Source organism: Rhinatrema bivittatum, chromosome 7 (assembly GCF_901001135.1).
Source record: "Rhinatrema bivittatum chromosome 7, aRhiBiv1.1, whole genome shotgun sequence".
NCBI classification, from domain to species: Eukaryota; Metazoa; Chordata; class Amphibia; order Gymnophiona; family Rhinatrematidae; genus Rhinatrema; species Rhinatrema bivittatum.
The window spans coordinates 251,168,494-251,181,690 of record NC_042621.1 but is presented as its reverse complement, the minus strand read 5'-3'; the positions used below and the strand labels follow the sequence as shown (position 1 = coordinate 251,181,690).

General features: G+C 45.5%; 1 protein-coding gene across 5 annotated transcripts in view; it reads left to right on the top strand.

Annotated features, from left to right (window-relative positions):
* Positions 1-13,197, top strand: part of DOCK1 (dedicator of cytokinesis 1) — a 1,428,876-nt gene that overhangs the window by 549,641 nt on the left and 866,038 nt on the right. For all 5 annotated transcript variants that reach the window (XM_029610025.1, XM_029610029.1, XM_029610028.1 and 2 more), the window contains exon 27: positions 6,020-6,115. In XM_029610025.1, the coding sequence (XP_029465885.1) occupies positions 6,020-6,115 (96 nt within the window). The remainder of the gene's footprint in view (positions 1-6,019; positions 6,116-13,197) is intronic.

Sequence of the window (13,197 nt, the reverse complement as noted above, 5' to 3'; positions counted from 1 at the left end):
TGTAAATTGTTATTTTGACCAATATAAAGTTTGCAGAATTTTGCAGAATTTTCAGTTTTTGTGTGCAGAATTTTAAATGTTTTTGCACAGAATTCCCCCAGGAGTAGTTATTGTGACTGTTTGATTCAGTCAATCATAATAATTTATTATACCATCTATATGCCATAGGACTTTCTTCAACAGTCCTGTAATGGTTTGTATCTTTTTTATCAGACAGGAGTCTGCAAGTATGGTTGTGTGTCAGTTATTCAACCTGGAAGGCACGCTCTTCGGGTATTCTACAAGAGTTTTTAGTATAATCCTCTATTCTTTTTAACATTTATTTATAACCATTAGGGAGGATATTTGCATCAATAGGTGTAATATATCATATTTACACTGTTGATCTGTAATTTTGTTTGTTGCAGCCAGGATGATATTTTACCCTATGATCAACTTAGTCATTATTTGGAAGCTGTAAGAGCTGGTTGGAGATGTATAGATTAGTTTTAAATGTAAAGAAAATGGTTATTATTAAGGTAGGTAAGCAGGCTTCTATAGGTGAGGTAATCTAAGAATTGTGTCATCCCTATTGTTTCATAGGCTCAAAATCTAAGAGCAATACTAGATTCCAAATTACGGTAACTATGAACCCAATGTAAAAATGGTAGCTAACTTCAAATCAGATTATGTGGCTTGTGATTTTTTTTCAGCAAGCTGTGCTATTTGATTTGCATTATTTAGGGCATTTATGAGCTAAGTAGCATATATTCTCATGGTAATCAGCTCATTTAAATACATGCAGTGCCAGGGCCAGATTAACACAAGGTATTTGAAATCTCTTGCTTTATCCCCTCATTAGGACATCTTTATTTATTTATTTATTTATTTATTTTTTGTTTTTATATACCGGTGTTCAATTTTACATATCACATCTGTTTACATTAAAACAAAAAATGCAGGAAATCATGCGTTTCCTTTGTCAAATACATTAAACATTTAACGCATGAAAAACAGTGTTTCTCCTTGGACAAGGCAGGATGGTAGTTCTCACATATGGGTAATGTCATCGAAAGGAGCCCAACACAGAAAACTTGTATCAAAGTTTCTAGAACTTTGACTGGCACAATGAGCATGCCCAGCATGCCACTATCCATGCATTCATGTGGGGTCCCTCTTCAGTCTCTTCTTTTCCGCAGAGCAGTCATCTCGCAGTTGTGGTGCTCATGCTCTTTTTTTTCTTTGGAAAGCATTTTTTCCTGCGTTGGGTGTCTCTCCATTCCTACCGGCCTTGTTAGCTGTCACGTGGTAAGTTTTTATCTTCTGTGTGTTCGATTCCCGGTAGTGACGTCCACTGGTCATCGACCACTCGCTGGCTGCCTTTTTCGTCATGGCGTCATCGGGTTTTCGTCGATTCCCACGGACTATGTCCCTTACAGATCCGCATGAGGTGTGCATCCTTTGCTTGGGGGCATCACACGATGTTCGGGGCTGTCGTTTTTGCGACCATATGTCCCCCAAGGGCTGGCACGCCTGCCTGGACAAGATGGAAAAGCTGTTCAGGACCAGAAATTCCAGACTTTTGATGCTGGCATCAGGGACATCGACACTGAAGGGTCAGAAAGAACCAAAGGTCACCCCTCCTCTAGGGACTTTGGTGGAGAGGGGTGCTGGAGATTGGCCATCATTGGCCTCCTTTTGATCGAAGACTTTGGGATCTTCTCCTTTATCCTTGGCACTGGGGAACACCGGGCCGAGCACCATGAGAAGTCCTGGAAACATCGACACCGGTCTCCGTCGTCACACGTTGCTGGGCTCAAGTTGGCAGCAGCGTCTGCTGTGATGCTCCCTAAGCAACCCCATGGCGAGGAGATATCGCCTTCCTTTGAGGCTGGAAGGGCTAAGGTGTTCCCTACCAAATCGGGTGCTGGGTGCCAATTTCCTGGGGGCCCGAGGGGGATCTGGTTTCGCCGCCACCTCCTCAAATTGTCCTGTCCTTGGTGGCCTTTGAGGAAGAGCTTGAACGCAGGGTGTAGTTGGTGGTTGTTCGAGCCCTGCAGGGCATTGAGCTTCCGGCCTCACCAGGGCCTCCACTGGTGCCGGAGCCTGTCCCTTTGATGCTGGCACCGCTGCTGGAGCACTTTGACATTTTGCTTAGTGTTCTCCCCATTCAGCTAATGCCAGTGGCTAGGGTTCCATCAATGCCCTTGCGGCCACTGGTGCCCCCTTCTCCCGATGCTATCCCCATTATGAGGTCTTCCGAAGAGGAGGGGCCTTCAAAGCTGGAAGGGCTGTCAAGGCACCCGGTGCTGCGGCTAGCATTGCTCGGTCCGACTCCAGGTTCTTCGGGGCAGTCGATGCCCTCAGTGCCCTTGGTGCCCAAGCCATTGGGCCTGAGAAGGCCTCCCCCACAGGCGTCTCTGGGCGATCTTAGTGATGATGAGGCCCCTTATGACCTGTGGGGGGATGATACCTCCGAGTTGTCTTCCGATGACTCTGGTGTCTTTCCCTTGGACCAGTCTCCTCCAGAGGAGCAACAACAGTCCCTGCCTGAGGACTTAACCTTTGCTGGTTTTGTTCGGGCCATGGCTGAGGCCATTCTTCCAAATCCTTATGGAGGAGGACACCAGACAGAAGATGCTGGGGGTTCTCCAGTTTGTGGATGCCCCAAAGGAGGTGGTAGCAGTGATTTTCAAGGAGTTGCTCCTTAGTATTTGGGAACACCCAGTCTCCTTGCCTCCGGTGAACAGGAAGGCTGATGCGGTATATTTGGTCCAACTGGCTATGGGATTTGAAAGGTGTCTGCTCCCTCACCAGTTGGTTGTGGTGGAGTCTTCAATTAAGAGGACCAAGTGCTCTCATACCCACGCCTCCACCCCTTCAGGATGGGAGCATAAGGTGTTGGATGTGTTAGGTAGGAAGGTGTTTCAGAGCGCCATGCTGATTACCCACATTGCTTCCTACCTGCTTTATATGACGCAGTATTCTCAGAACCTCTGGAAGCAAATCCAGGAGCAGACTGAGCGTCGTCTTCAACAGCAGCAGGATGCCTTTTCAGTGGTCGACAAGCAGGGTCTGGAATGTGGCAAGCAGGAGGTGCGTTTCACCTCAGTTGTTTTTGAGATGGCGGCGAGGATGGCTGCTGCAGGAATTGGTGCCCGCTGGATGGCCTGGGTTAGAACCTCAGACCTCTGCCCAGAGGTGCAAGAGAGGCTTGCAGACCTGCCCTATACTGGCAACTCTCATTTTGGTGACAAGGTGAGGGATGCTGTGGCTCAGTTGAAGGACCATCATGAGACCCTACAGAATCTCTCAGCCAGTACGCTTGACTCACAGTCTTCGGCCAGGAAGTCCTCATGTCAGGGACCAGGGAGGTCTTTCTACTGTCAGAGGAAATATTACGCTTCTGCTTCTCGCACCCAGGGCCAGCAGGTAGGCTCTAGGGGCCACTCTAGACAGCAGCAGACCCCCAGATTGCTGCTGGCGCCCCAGGCCAGTCCCACTACGGGGTTTTGACTGCCTGTGAAGGAGCATAAGCCTACTGCTCACACCTTGACACAGAGCCCTCTGGTCAGGGGCCAACTTCAGTTCTTCCTGGATCATTGACCCAGCATTACATCAGACCAGTTGGTTCTGTCCATCGTGCGTCGAGGGTACTAGCTAAAATTTCTGGGTGTCCCTCTGGACTCCCCCCCCCCCCATGCCCTTCTTGGGGTCAGTCCTCACATCAGGAATTACTGTTGGCGGAGCTCGCCACCCTTGTAAGGGTCAGGGCCATTGAACCCGTTCCGCTGAGTCAGCGGGGCTGGGAGGGTGTCTACTCTTGATATTTCCTGATTACAAAGAGGACAGGGGGATTCCATCCTATTCTAGACTTGAGGGCCTTGAACAAGTTTCTAAAAAGAGAAAAGTTCAAGATGGTTTCTCTGGGTACCCTGATCCCCCCTCCTACAAAGAGGAGATTGGCTTTGCTCCCTCAATCTAAAAGACGTCTATACCCACATCGAGATCTTCCAGGCTCACAGGAAGTATCTGTGCTTTGTGGTTGGCGAGCAGTATTTTCAGTACAGGGTGTTGCCATTCAGTCTGGCCTCGGCCCCACGTGTCTTCACCGAGTGCCTGATCATTATGGGTGCATAACTATGCACATTGGGGGTGCATGTGTTCCCCTACATGGACGATTGGCTTGTCAAGAGCCTCACCCAGGAGGGAGTAGTACAGTCTCTGAGCTTGATGATTCGAGTGTTAGAGTCCCGAAGTCTCATCTTGACCGTCTCCTCAGTTGGACTTGATTGATGCTAGGTGGGACACGGCTCAGGGCCGAGCATATCTTCCCTGTGAACGGGTACTTACATTGAGGTCCATTGCAGGAGTAATTCACTGGAGCTGGCAGATCTTGGCACGCCACATGCTGCGACTCTTGGAACACATGGCCGCAACTGTCCATGTTATTCCCTTAGCTTACTTGAATATGTGCAGAGCTCAATGGACCTTGCAGTCCCAGTGGCGGCAGGCCACACAGGACCTCCACGTCTGCATCCGAGTTACTACACTTCTCTGGGACTCTTTGTCTTGGTGCTAGAGTCTGGCCAACTTGGAGCAGGGGGTGCCTTTTCAAAGTCCCCCTGCCCAGATTGTGCTCACTACAGATGCGTTCAACCTGGGGTGAAATGCCCATGTGGAGGGACTCCGCACCCAGGGCTTGTGGTCTGCATAGGAAGCACAGTGTCAGATCAACTTCCTGGAGCTCCGCGCGATCCGGTACACGCTCTTGGGTGTTCAGGGATCGGTTGATCAACAAAGTGGTTCTGATCCAGATTGACAACCAGGTGGCAGTGCGGTACATCAACAAACACCGGAGGTAAGAGGTTGTTCCCCCTGTGCCAAAAGCCATTCAGATCTGGTCTTGGCCTCTGTCGTAGGGTATGGTGCTTCAAGCCATGTACCTAGCTGGGATGGAGAATGTGGTGGTGGACAGGCTGAACCCAGCCTTCTGGCCCCAAGTGTGGTCTTCCACCTATGGGGGACATCTGATGTGGATCTGTTCGCATCCTGCTGCAACAGGAAGGTAGATAAGTTCTGTTCCTTGTCCAGAGTGGATGCCAACCCACCCTCAGATACCTTTGCCTGGCATTGGGGCAAGGGCCTTCTGTACACATATCCTCTGCTTCCCCTGGTGATGTAGACTCTCCTGAAGCTCAGACAGGACAGGGGAACTATGATTCTCATAGCTCCTCGATGGCCGAGGTTGATCTGTTCCCGATCTTGCGGGATCTCTCCCTCCGGGAACCAATCAGTCTGGGGACATCCCCAGAACTCATCACACAGGATCTTGGGAAAGCTGTGCCATCCCAACCTCCAGGCCTTGTCTCTGATGGCCTGGATGTTGAGAGGATGATTCTGTAGCCCCTGGACCTCTCTGATGTGTCTTGAGTCCTGGTAGCTTCCAGGAAGCCTTCCACTAGGAAGTCTTATGGCCTGAAATGGAAGAGCTTTTCTGTCTGGTGTGAGCACCGTGACCTGTTTTCTGCTGAAAATTTGCTTCTCTATGAAACAACTTAATTTCCCAAAGTTAGCATAGCACCTCATCCATTTTTTGTAATCCTGTCTGAAATACAACTCAAATATTTTGTTTTTAATTTCAGAACAATCAAGCAGCTCTGGGTTTTTTTTTGTACTTTTTTATGGAACCCAGCAGATTTTACTTCTGACAGAGGAGAGGTATTAAATGGGTGACCATCTCATCCTTGGGAGATTAAAAGATCAGGAAATGTTTCATATAGTTTAAATAAATGATTTTCCCTTACAAAATTGTTATAATTGACGTAATTATGTACTGACTTCTCCATTAAAAAGCCTATAGATTTGTCAGTGTAATCTTTGTGACAAGAAACATTTTTCATCTGTTACGATGCAGTCTGGAGGATTAGTAATTGATTTAATTTTTATAAGGTAAATGGAATTAATGAGAAAAATCAAGGTTTGGGATTTTATTAGATGTTTTTTGGTTTCTACTGACTTGGCCCCTCTTTCTCTCTAGGGACCAACGCAACGGCATGTCCAGATAATAATGGAGAAACTATTGAGGACAGTAAACAGAACGGTCATTTCCATGGGACGTGATTCAGAGCTCATTGTAAGTGTCCATTAATATAAACATGAAAAATCAAATCTTTATCTCTCTTGCTTGCACCTCACTGAGTAATAGGATTTCAAATCCCAGGTGTAGCAAAAACAATCAAAACCTTCTCTGTTTTGTGTGTTCAGCAAGCTGTAAAGTATTGCTTATAATTTATCCATTCTTTGATAACTGTGTCACAGGAGTTTAGTGTGACTGTTGTGTTCCAGGCAAGTCCATAAAAATATGCATTAATTCTTCCTTTTGTTTATAGGAAAGTCAAAATCTCTCTAACATATAGTTATTGTGCTCTCACTTACTGGTCAGACAAAAACAACTTTTTCTACCAATGCTAAAGAGCTGCGTAGTTCTTTGAATTTTTAATATGGTGGTAGTTTGCATAGTATTTTCATTTAACATATACTATATATGGTTCTCTTTTATTTACATATTTTATTGTACTTTGTTATACAGAAGAGTACTTATTCAGTTAGATGTGTTTGAATTGTATTCTGTTGTAAGTTCAAACACAGTCAAATACAATTACAGCTCAAATTCAGACTTATTTGTGAGAATGTTTAGAACATAAGACGTGCCATGCTGGGTCACAACCAATGGTCTATCCTGTCTCCAACGGTGGCCAATCTGGGTCATTTGGAAGTATCTAGAAGGTCCCTAATAGGAAGATCCATTACCTATTGCTGTCTCCTTGAAGTAAAAAGTGACAAATCCCCAAGCCTACCTGGCTAATAATAGTTAATGGACTTGTCCTCCAGAAACTTGCCCAAATAATTTTTTTTAAACCCAGCTGTACTGCTAGCCTTGACCACATCCTCTGGCAACAAATCCCACAGTTTAATTTTATGTTAACTGGAAAAAAATACTAAGATACATTTGTTTTAAATTTGCTACCATTTATTTTTGTGGAGTGTCAACTAGTTTTAGTACTTTTTGAAATTATTACAAACTGTGCCTTATTAACTGGTTCCATCTTACTCGTGCTTTTATAAACCTCTATCATATCTACTCTGTTACCTTTTCTCAAAGCCAAAGAGCCATAACCAGTTTAGTCTTTCTTCCTATAGGAATCGTTCCATCTTTTTTTTTTTTTGTTGCTCTTCACTGTATCTTTTTTAGTTTTAAGTTTAATGAAAATTATGGCTTTATGTAATTTTTTTTTTGCATTTTTATGCCAGGTGGGAAAACAATGTAATATATTCTTTTAAAAATGATAAATTCTTGGGCTTTGTCCCAGGGTGGTTAGCGGCCGATAATGTCCGCAGAATAGTGGATATCATAGATCTGGTACACCACGACCATAGTCCCGCAGTCCTTCTTGCATTGGATGCTGAAAAGACGTTCGATCTAGTTCATTGGGCGTTCCTCTTCGAGACGCTACGTATTATGAGTTTTGGGGACTCCTTTCTTGCCTGGATAAGAAAACTGTACGAACAACCCTCTGCCAGGGTGAAAGCAAACGGTAGTTATGGGTTGCCATTTGCAATCCAGCGGGGTCCAGACAAGGGTGCCCGCTTTCTCCCCTGCTGTTTGCTCTATTTTTGGAGCCTTTTGCCATAAGAATCAGAGGGGCGGGGTGATTAGGGGTGATGCCCACTTTAAAATCTCCCTATTCATGGATGATGTTATGTTCACTTTGACAGATCCAGTGGATTCCCTTCAAGGTGTCATGGAGGAATTGGGATGGTTTACGTCTGTGTCAGGCATGAAGATCAATTATGAGAAGTCAGAGATTGCCATTTAAATGGGCTGTTACTCCATTTAAATATCTAGGGGTTCAACTGGGATCTCACACAAACCAATTGTATGACCTAAACTACCAGCCACTGATCGCTGCCATTAGAGCAAATCTAGATAAATGGTTGGACTCTACCTATTCCTGGCTAAGGAGACTGGCCATAGTTAAGATGAATATTCTCCCACGTTTCCTATATTTTTTTACTACGATTCCTATTCATATTCCCTCACTCATGATAAAACAGTGGCAGCAACTACTGTGTGGATTTATCTGGCTTAGGGAGGCCCCCACGGGTTGCCAGGTCTACTTTATATCAGCCCCAAAACAGAGGGGGGCTGCAGCTGCCTAACCTGGCTTGGTACTATTGTGCCTCGCAGCTCCGGGCCTTGGTAGTGCTCCACCGCACGCATGACATACCGCAATGGGTTAGATTAGAACAAGCGCAGTTGGGGCGCTTCCCTATCACTGCGATTCCCTGGCAACCTTCATCCTCCTGGGGCAGTGTTCACTACTTGCCATTTGTGTTGAAAAATACCTTATTGGTCTGGCGACGGTGGAAGCCTATATTGGTTGGGCCGGAACAATACTCCCTGATGACCCACTTATTTACTGATTTGGCTGTGCCATTCTCTGACTGCTCCAAAGCCAAGCGCTTGTGGGTGGTAGCTGTCAAACAAAGACTGGGACATGTTTTTCAACAGAACGCCATTCTCACTAAGGACCAGATCAGTGCTACCTATCCGCTTGATGATATAGACTTCCTCATGTATGCTAAGATTTACCACTTTACTCATAAGGGGCTGAGGGGGAGGGCACTATTAGGACACAGGGTACTCTATTTGAAACCTTTTGTAAGAATGCTTCGATGCTTAGGGGGACTATTTCCAAAATATACGCCCTGATTAATTTATTTATTTATTTATTTAGCATTTTTCTATACCGAACTTCATGGTTAAATACCATATCAGATCGGTTTACATCGAACGGGGGATAGAGAAAAACTTGTAACAGAAATGGAACAGTACAAAATACTCAGAAGAGAGCAGTAAGTTACATTAAACAAGGACTATAAACTTGGAGGCTTTACAGCTTAGAAGTAAGAAGAATAGAAGGCCCAAGAAGGGCAATAACTTAAACACAAAAGTTGTAATGGATTCAGATTAAACAGGAAACAATATTATCTGAGGAGTTAGGATAATCATAATAATAGGCAACAAAATAGTAGCATGGTTCCGTAGCTCGTGAAAAGGTTGTTTGTCTATTGTGAGTCTGAAGGATCCGAGAAGGCTTGTTGGAACAGCCAAGTCTTAAGTTTTTTTTTGAATGTTAGTAGGCATGGTTCTAGCCTGAGGTCTGCGGGGAGGCTATTCCAGATGTTTGGACCTGCAAAAGAAAAAGCTCGGACCCTAGTCGAGACGAGGCGAATAGCTTTGGTTGGAGGGGATTGTAGCGTTCCTTTATGGATTTCTCTAATTGGTCTGATGGAAGTATGGAGTTTGAGAGGGAATTCAAGGTCAAGATGAAAATAGTTATGGATGGACTTATGTATCAGGGTGAGAGATTTGTGAAGGATTCTGTGGTAGATTGGTAACCAGTGTAGGTTTCGGAGAGTGGGAGTAATATGTTCTCTTCGGTTGGTGTTGGTTAAAATTCTGGCAGCAGCATTTTGAATCATTTGAAGTGGTTTGATGGATGAGTTGGGAAGGCCAGTGAGAAGAGCACTGCAGTAATCTATTTTTGCAAATATTAAGGATTGGAGAACAGTCCTAAAGTCGTGTAAATAAAGGAGGGGTTTGAGTCTTTTCAACACCTGTAGTCTGTGGAAGCAATCTTTGGTAGTCGTATTGATCATGGTCTTTAAGTTAAGGCGGTTGTCAAGGATTACTCCCAGATCTCTTACTTGAGTGAGGGTGAGATGATAACTGTGGTGTGTTTGTGGGGGGTGGTTGTCTGGGTTGGAGGAGATAAATAGTAGTTCAGTCTTAGCGGAGTTGAGGACTAGATTTAGGTTGTTGAGGAGATTGTTGATAGATTGAAGACAATTTTTCCAAAGCGAGAGAGTTTTGGTGATGGATTCTGTTATGGGAATCAGAATCTGAACATCGTCAGCGTAGATGTAATGAATGAGGTTGAGACTTGTTAACAGATGGCAAAGGGGAAGGAGGTAGATATTGAAAAGGGTGGGAGAAAGGGAGGATCCTTGGGGGACGCCAAGAGAAGAATTTGTCAATGGCGATTCTTTGTTATTGATCCTGACCCTGAAATTTCTGTTATCAAGGAAGGACTTGAACCAGCTGTAGACTAATCCGGTTATGCCAATGTCTGACAAGCGATCTAGGAGGATGGAGTGGTTGACCATGTCGAAGGCTGCTGAGATGTCTAGAAGGATTAGAAGAAATGAGTGTCCTTTGTCCAGTCCCATAATAATATGGTCTGTTAGTGAGATGAGCAGGGTTTCTGTGTTGCGTGATTTGCGGAAACCATATTGGGAAGAGGAAAGGATATTGTTTTCTTCTAAGTAATCTGATAACTGGGAGTTAACTACTTTCTCTGTAATTTTGGCTAGGAAAGGAAGATTAGAGATTGGACGAAAATTAGCTAGAATGCTGGAGTCTAGATTGTGTTTTTTCAAGAGGGGTTTAAGGGAAGCATTTTTTAGACTATCTGGGTACAGACCTTGTGTTAGGCAGCAATTTATGATGTTGGTCAGAGGTCCTGCGATTGAGTCTGGGATGAGTAGCAGTAATTTGGAGGGAATGTTGTCTGTTGGGTGGCTGGATGGTTTCTGCCTCTTTAGGATGGATTCGATCTCTTTTGTGGAAGTTAGTTCAAAGTTGTCGAATTTAGCTTCCTTGAGTGTGTGGTTAGAGGTGTATGAAGCTGAGGGGTTTGTCTTGGTTGGAAGAAGTGCGATAGTGTTTGAAATCTTCTGTTGAAAGAACAATGATTAATGGCAAACGTTTGATAATGCAGAAGTATAGAATCCAGTGGGAAACGGATTTTCAGGCTTCTTTGGATGATGAGGACTGGGTCTTGATACACACTATGGCACATAAATGTTCGTTGTCAGCTGGGTTGCAAGAAAACTGCTATAAATTGCTCTATCGCTGGCACTACACCCCTGTTGCACTTCATCGGTTCATCCCCGCAATTTCAGATGGCTGCTGGAGGGGATGCGAGGAACTAGGAACTTACTACCACATCTGGTGGACATGTTCTAAGGTTGCCTTATGTTGTCGGATGGTGTTTGAGTGGCTGTCTCAGATTACCCATGAACCTGTGGATGCGCAACCTTGGCACACACTTCTTGGTCTCCCGGTACCAGGACTTAAGAAAGTTGTACAAAGACTAGTTTTGCAAGTTTTTATTGCAACCAGGGCGGAGATTGCGTTACATTGGAAACGAGCCTTTACTCCATCTTTGGCCAACATTCAGCAACGACTACATTCCTATTATCAACTGGGCAAACTTACCACCATTCATCAAGATCTCCTGGCAGCTTTTCAAAGGACGTGGAAACCGTACGAACTATGGCTGGACAGCCAAACCCGGCTATAATGCTTCTGAGGGTCCGGTACTGGATGGCTCTTGTACATTCTGCTCATGCCATTTAGGCTCACTTGTGGACCATAAAAAGCTGATACTTACTATTACTATGCCCTTGGACTTTGAATACTGCAATGAATACCTAACTATCGCTATTGTTTTTTCCACTGATGCTCTGTTCTTGCCTATCTTTGCTTCTTTTACCTTTACTTTTATTTCCTTTTTCAGTTCGCTCCAAGGCCTTCTCTATGACTCTCTATCTCTCTTTCTACTTCTCTTTTTATTTTTATTTTTCTCTTTTTGGTCGTTCCTTTGACTTCTCTTCCCTATGGTGTAATTCTGGATGTGTGTGTTGGTGGTGGTGGTTTGAATTCTATTGCAATTCTATTGAGATAAGTTTTTAGTAAATCCCTTGGATTTCATGCACAACGTATGTAACCAGTTTGGTGAACTGACACTGTTTGCATCTGATTGTTCCTAGTTGAGATGTCTGTTCTTTTGGATTGCCAATAAAAATTGTTTAAACCCCCCCCCCCCCCCCAAAAAAAAAAAAAGATAAATTCTAAAAGAAATGTATGACTTGGCACAAGAACTGGAGGAGTGCAATTATACAGGATTATAGGATGTGGGGTGGAAATTCTCCAAGGACAAGCAGGATGGTAGTCCTTACACATGAATGACATCATCAGATGGAGCCCGGCATGGAAAACTTTTGTTTGACTGGCACACTGAGCATGCCCAGCATGGCGCTAACCATGCATCCACACAGGGTCTCTTCCTTTCCACAAAGCTTTCACCTCGCGGTCTTGGACCTCAAGCTTGTTTCTTTGCTTTTTTTTTGCAGTTTTTTCATCATCAGTGTCGCTTCGATTCCCTCTGTATTTCTCGGGGTTTTTCCCCCTACGGTCTCGGTAAGTTTCTCGGGTTCTCGTGGTCAATCGCTGACTGTGTTGCCCCCAGGTGGTCAATGGCCATCGATGGCGCACCACGTTCTTTTCGCTATGGCATCATCTGGCTTTCGCTGGTGCCCCCAGTGCCCCTGGGCTATGTCCATCACAGACCCCCATGAGGTCTGTGAGCTCTGTCTGGGGGCTTGACCCGATGTCTGTGGTTGCGATTTCTGTGCCCAGATGACTCCCAAGGGCCGTCAGGCACACTTGGACAAGATGGAGAAGCTTTTTGGCCCTAAACATTCGGATCCATCGTTGGCATCTGGGACCTCAGTCATGCTCGGGAAGGAAGTCTCGGCCTCAACCCCCTTGGGCTTCGCCTCTGCTGCTGCTCCTCAGTACTGGGGTGGGGGACCGAGTGCATTCGATGTCTTCTCCTTCTAAGTTGGGCTCTTCTCCGACGTCATCTGTTCCAGTAAAGACCAAAGTGAGCAATAGGAGAAGTCGAGGAAACATCTCCACTGCTCATCTTCATCCAAGTCGGACTGTGGGCAGGCATCGACTGCATCGGTGCCTCCCCTGAAGCGGTCTTGTGCAGAGGAAGCGACTCCCTCCGGGTATCTGAATAAGCAGAGAGGAACAGGGACTATCAGGAGGCAGTCCAGATCTAGTCATGGGCCGAGAACGGCATTCTCCTCCGGGCGGTGTACCTCGCCGGGGTAGACAACATCCTCGCAGACTCCTTGAGCCGAGCCTTCCGGCCTCATGAGTGGTCACTCAGTCAAGAGGTAGTGAATCGCATCTTTTGCTTGTGGGGGACCCCAGACACGGACCTCTTTGCTTCCCCAGAGAACAAGAAAGTAGATCGCTTCTGCTCTGTGGACTGGACGAGCAGAGGTTACGTGTCA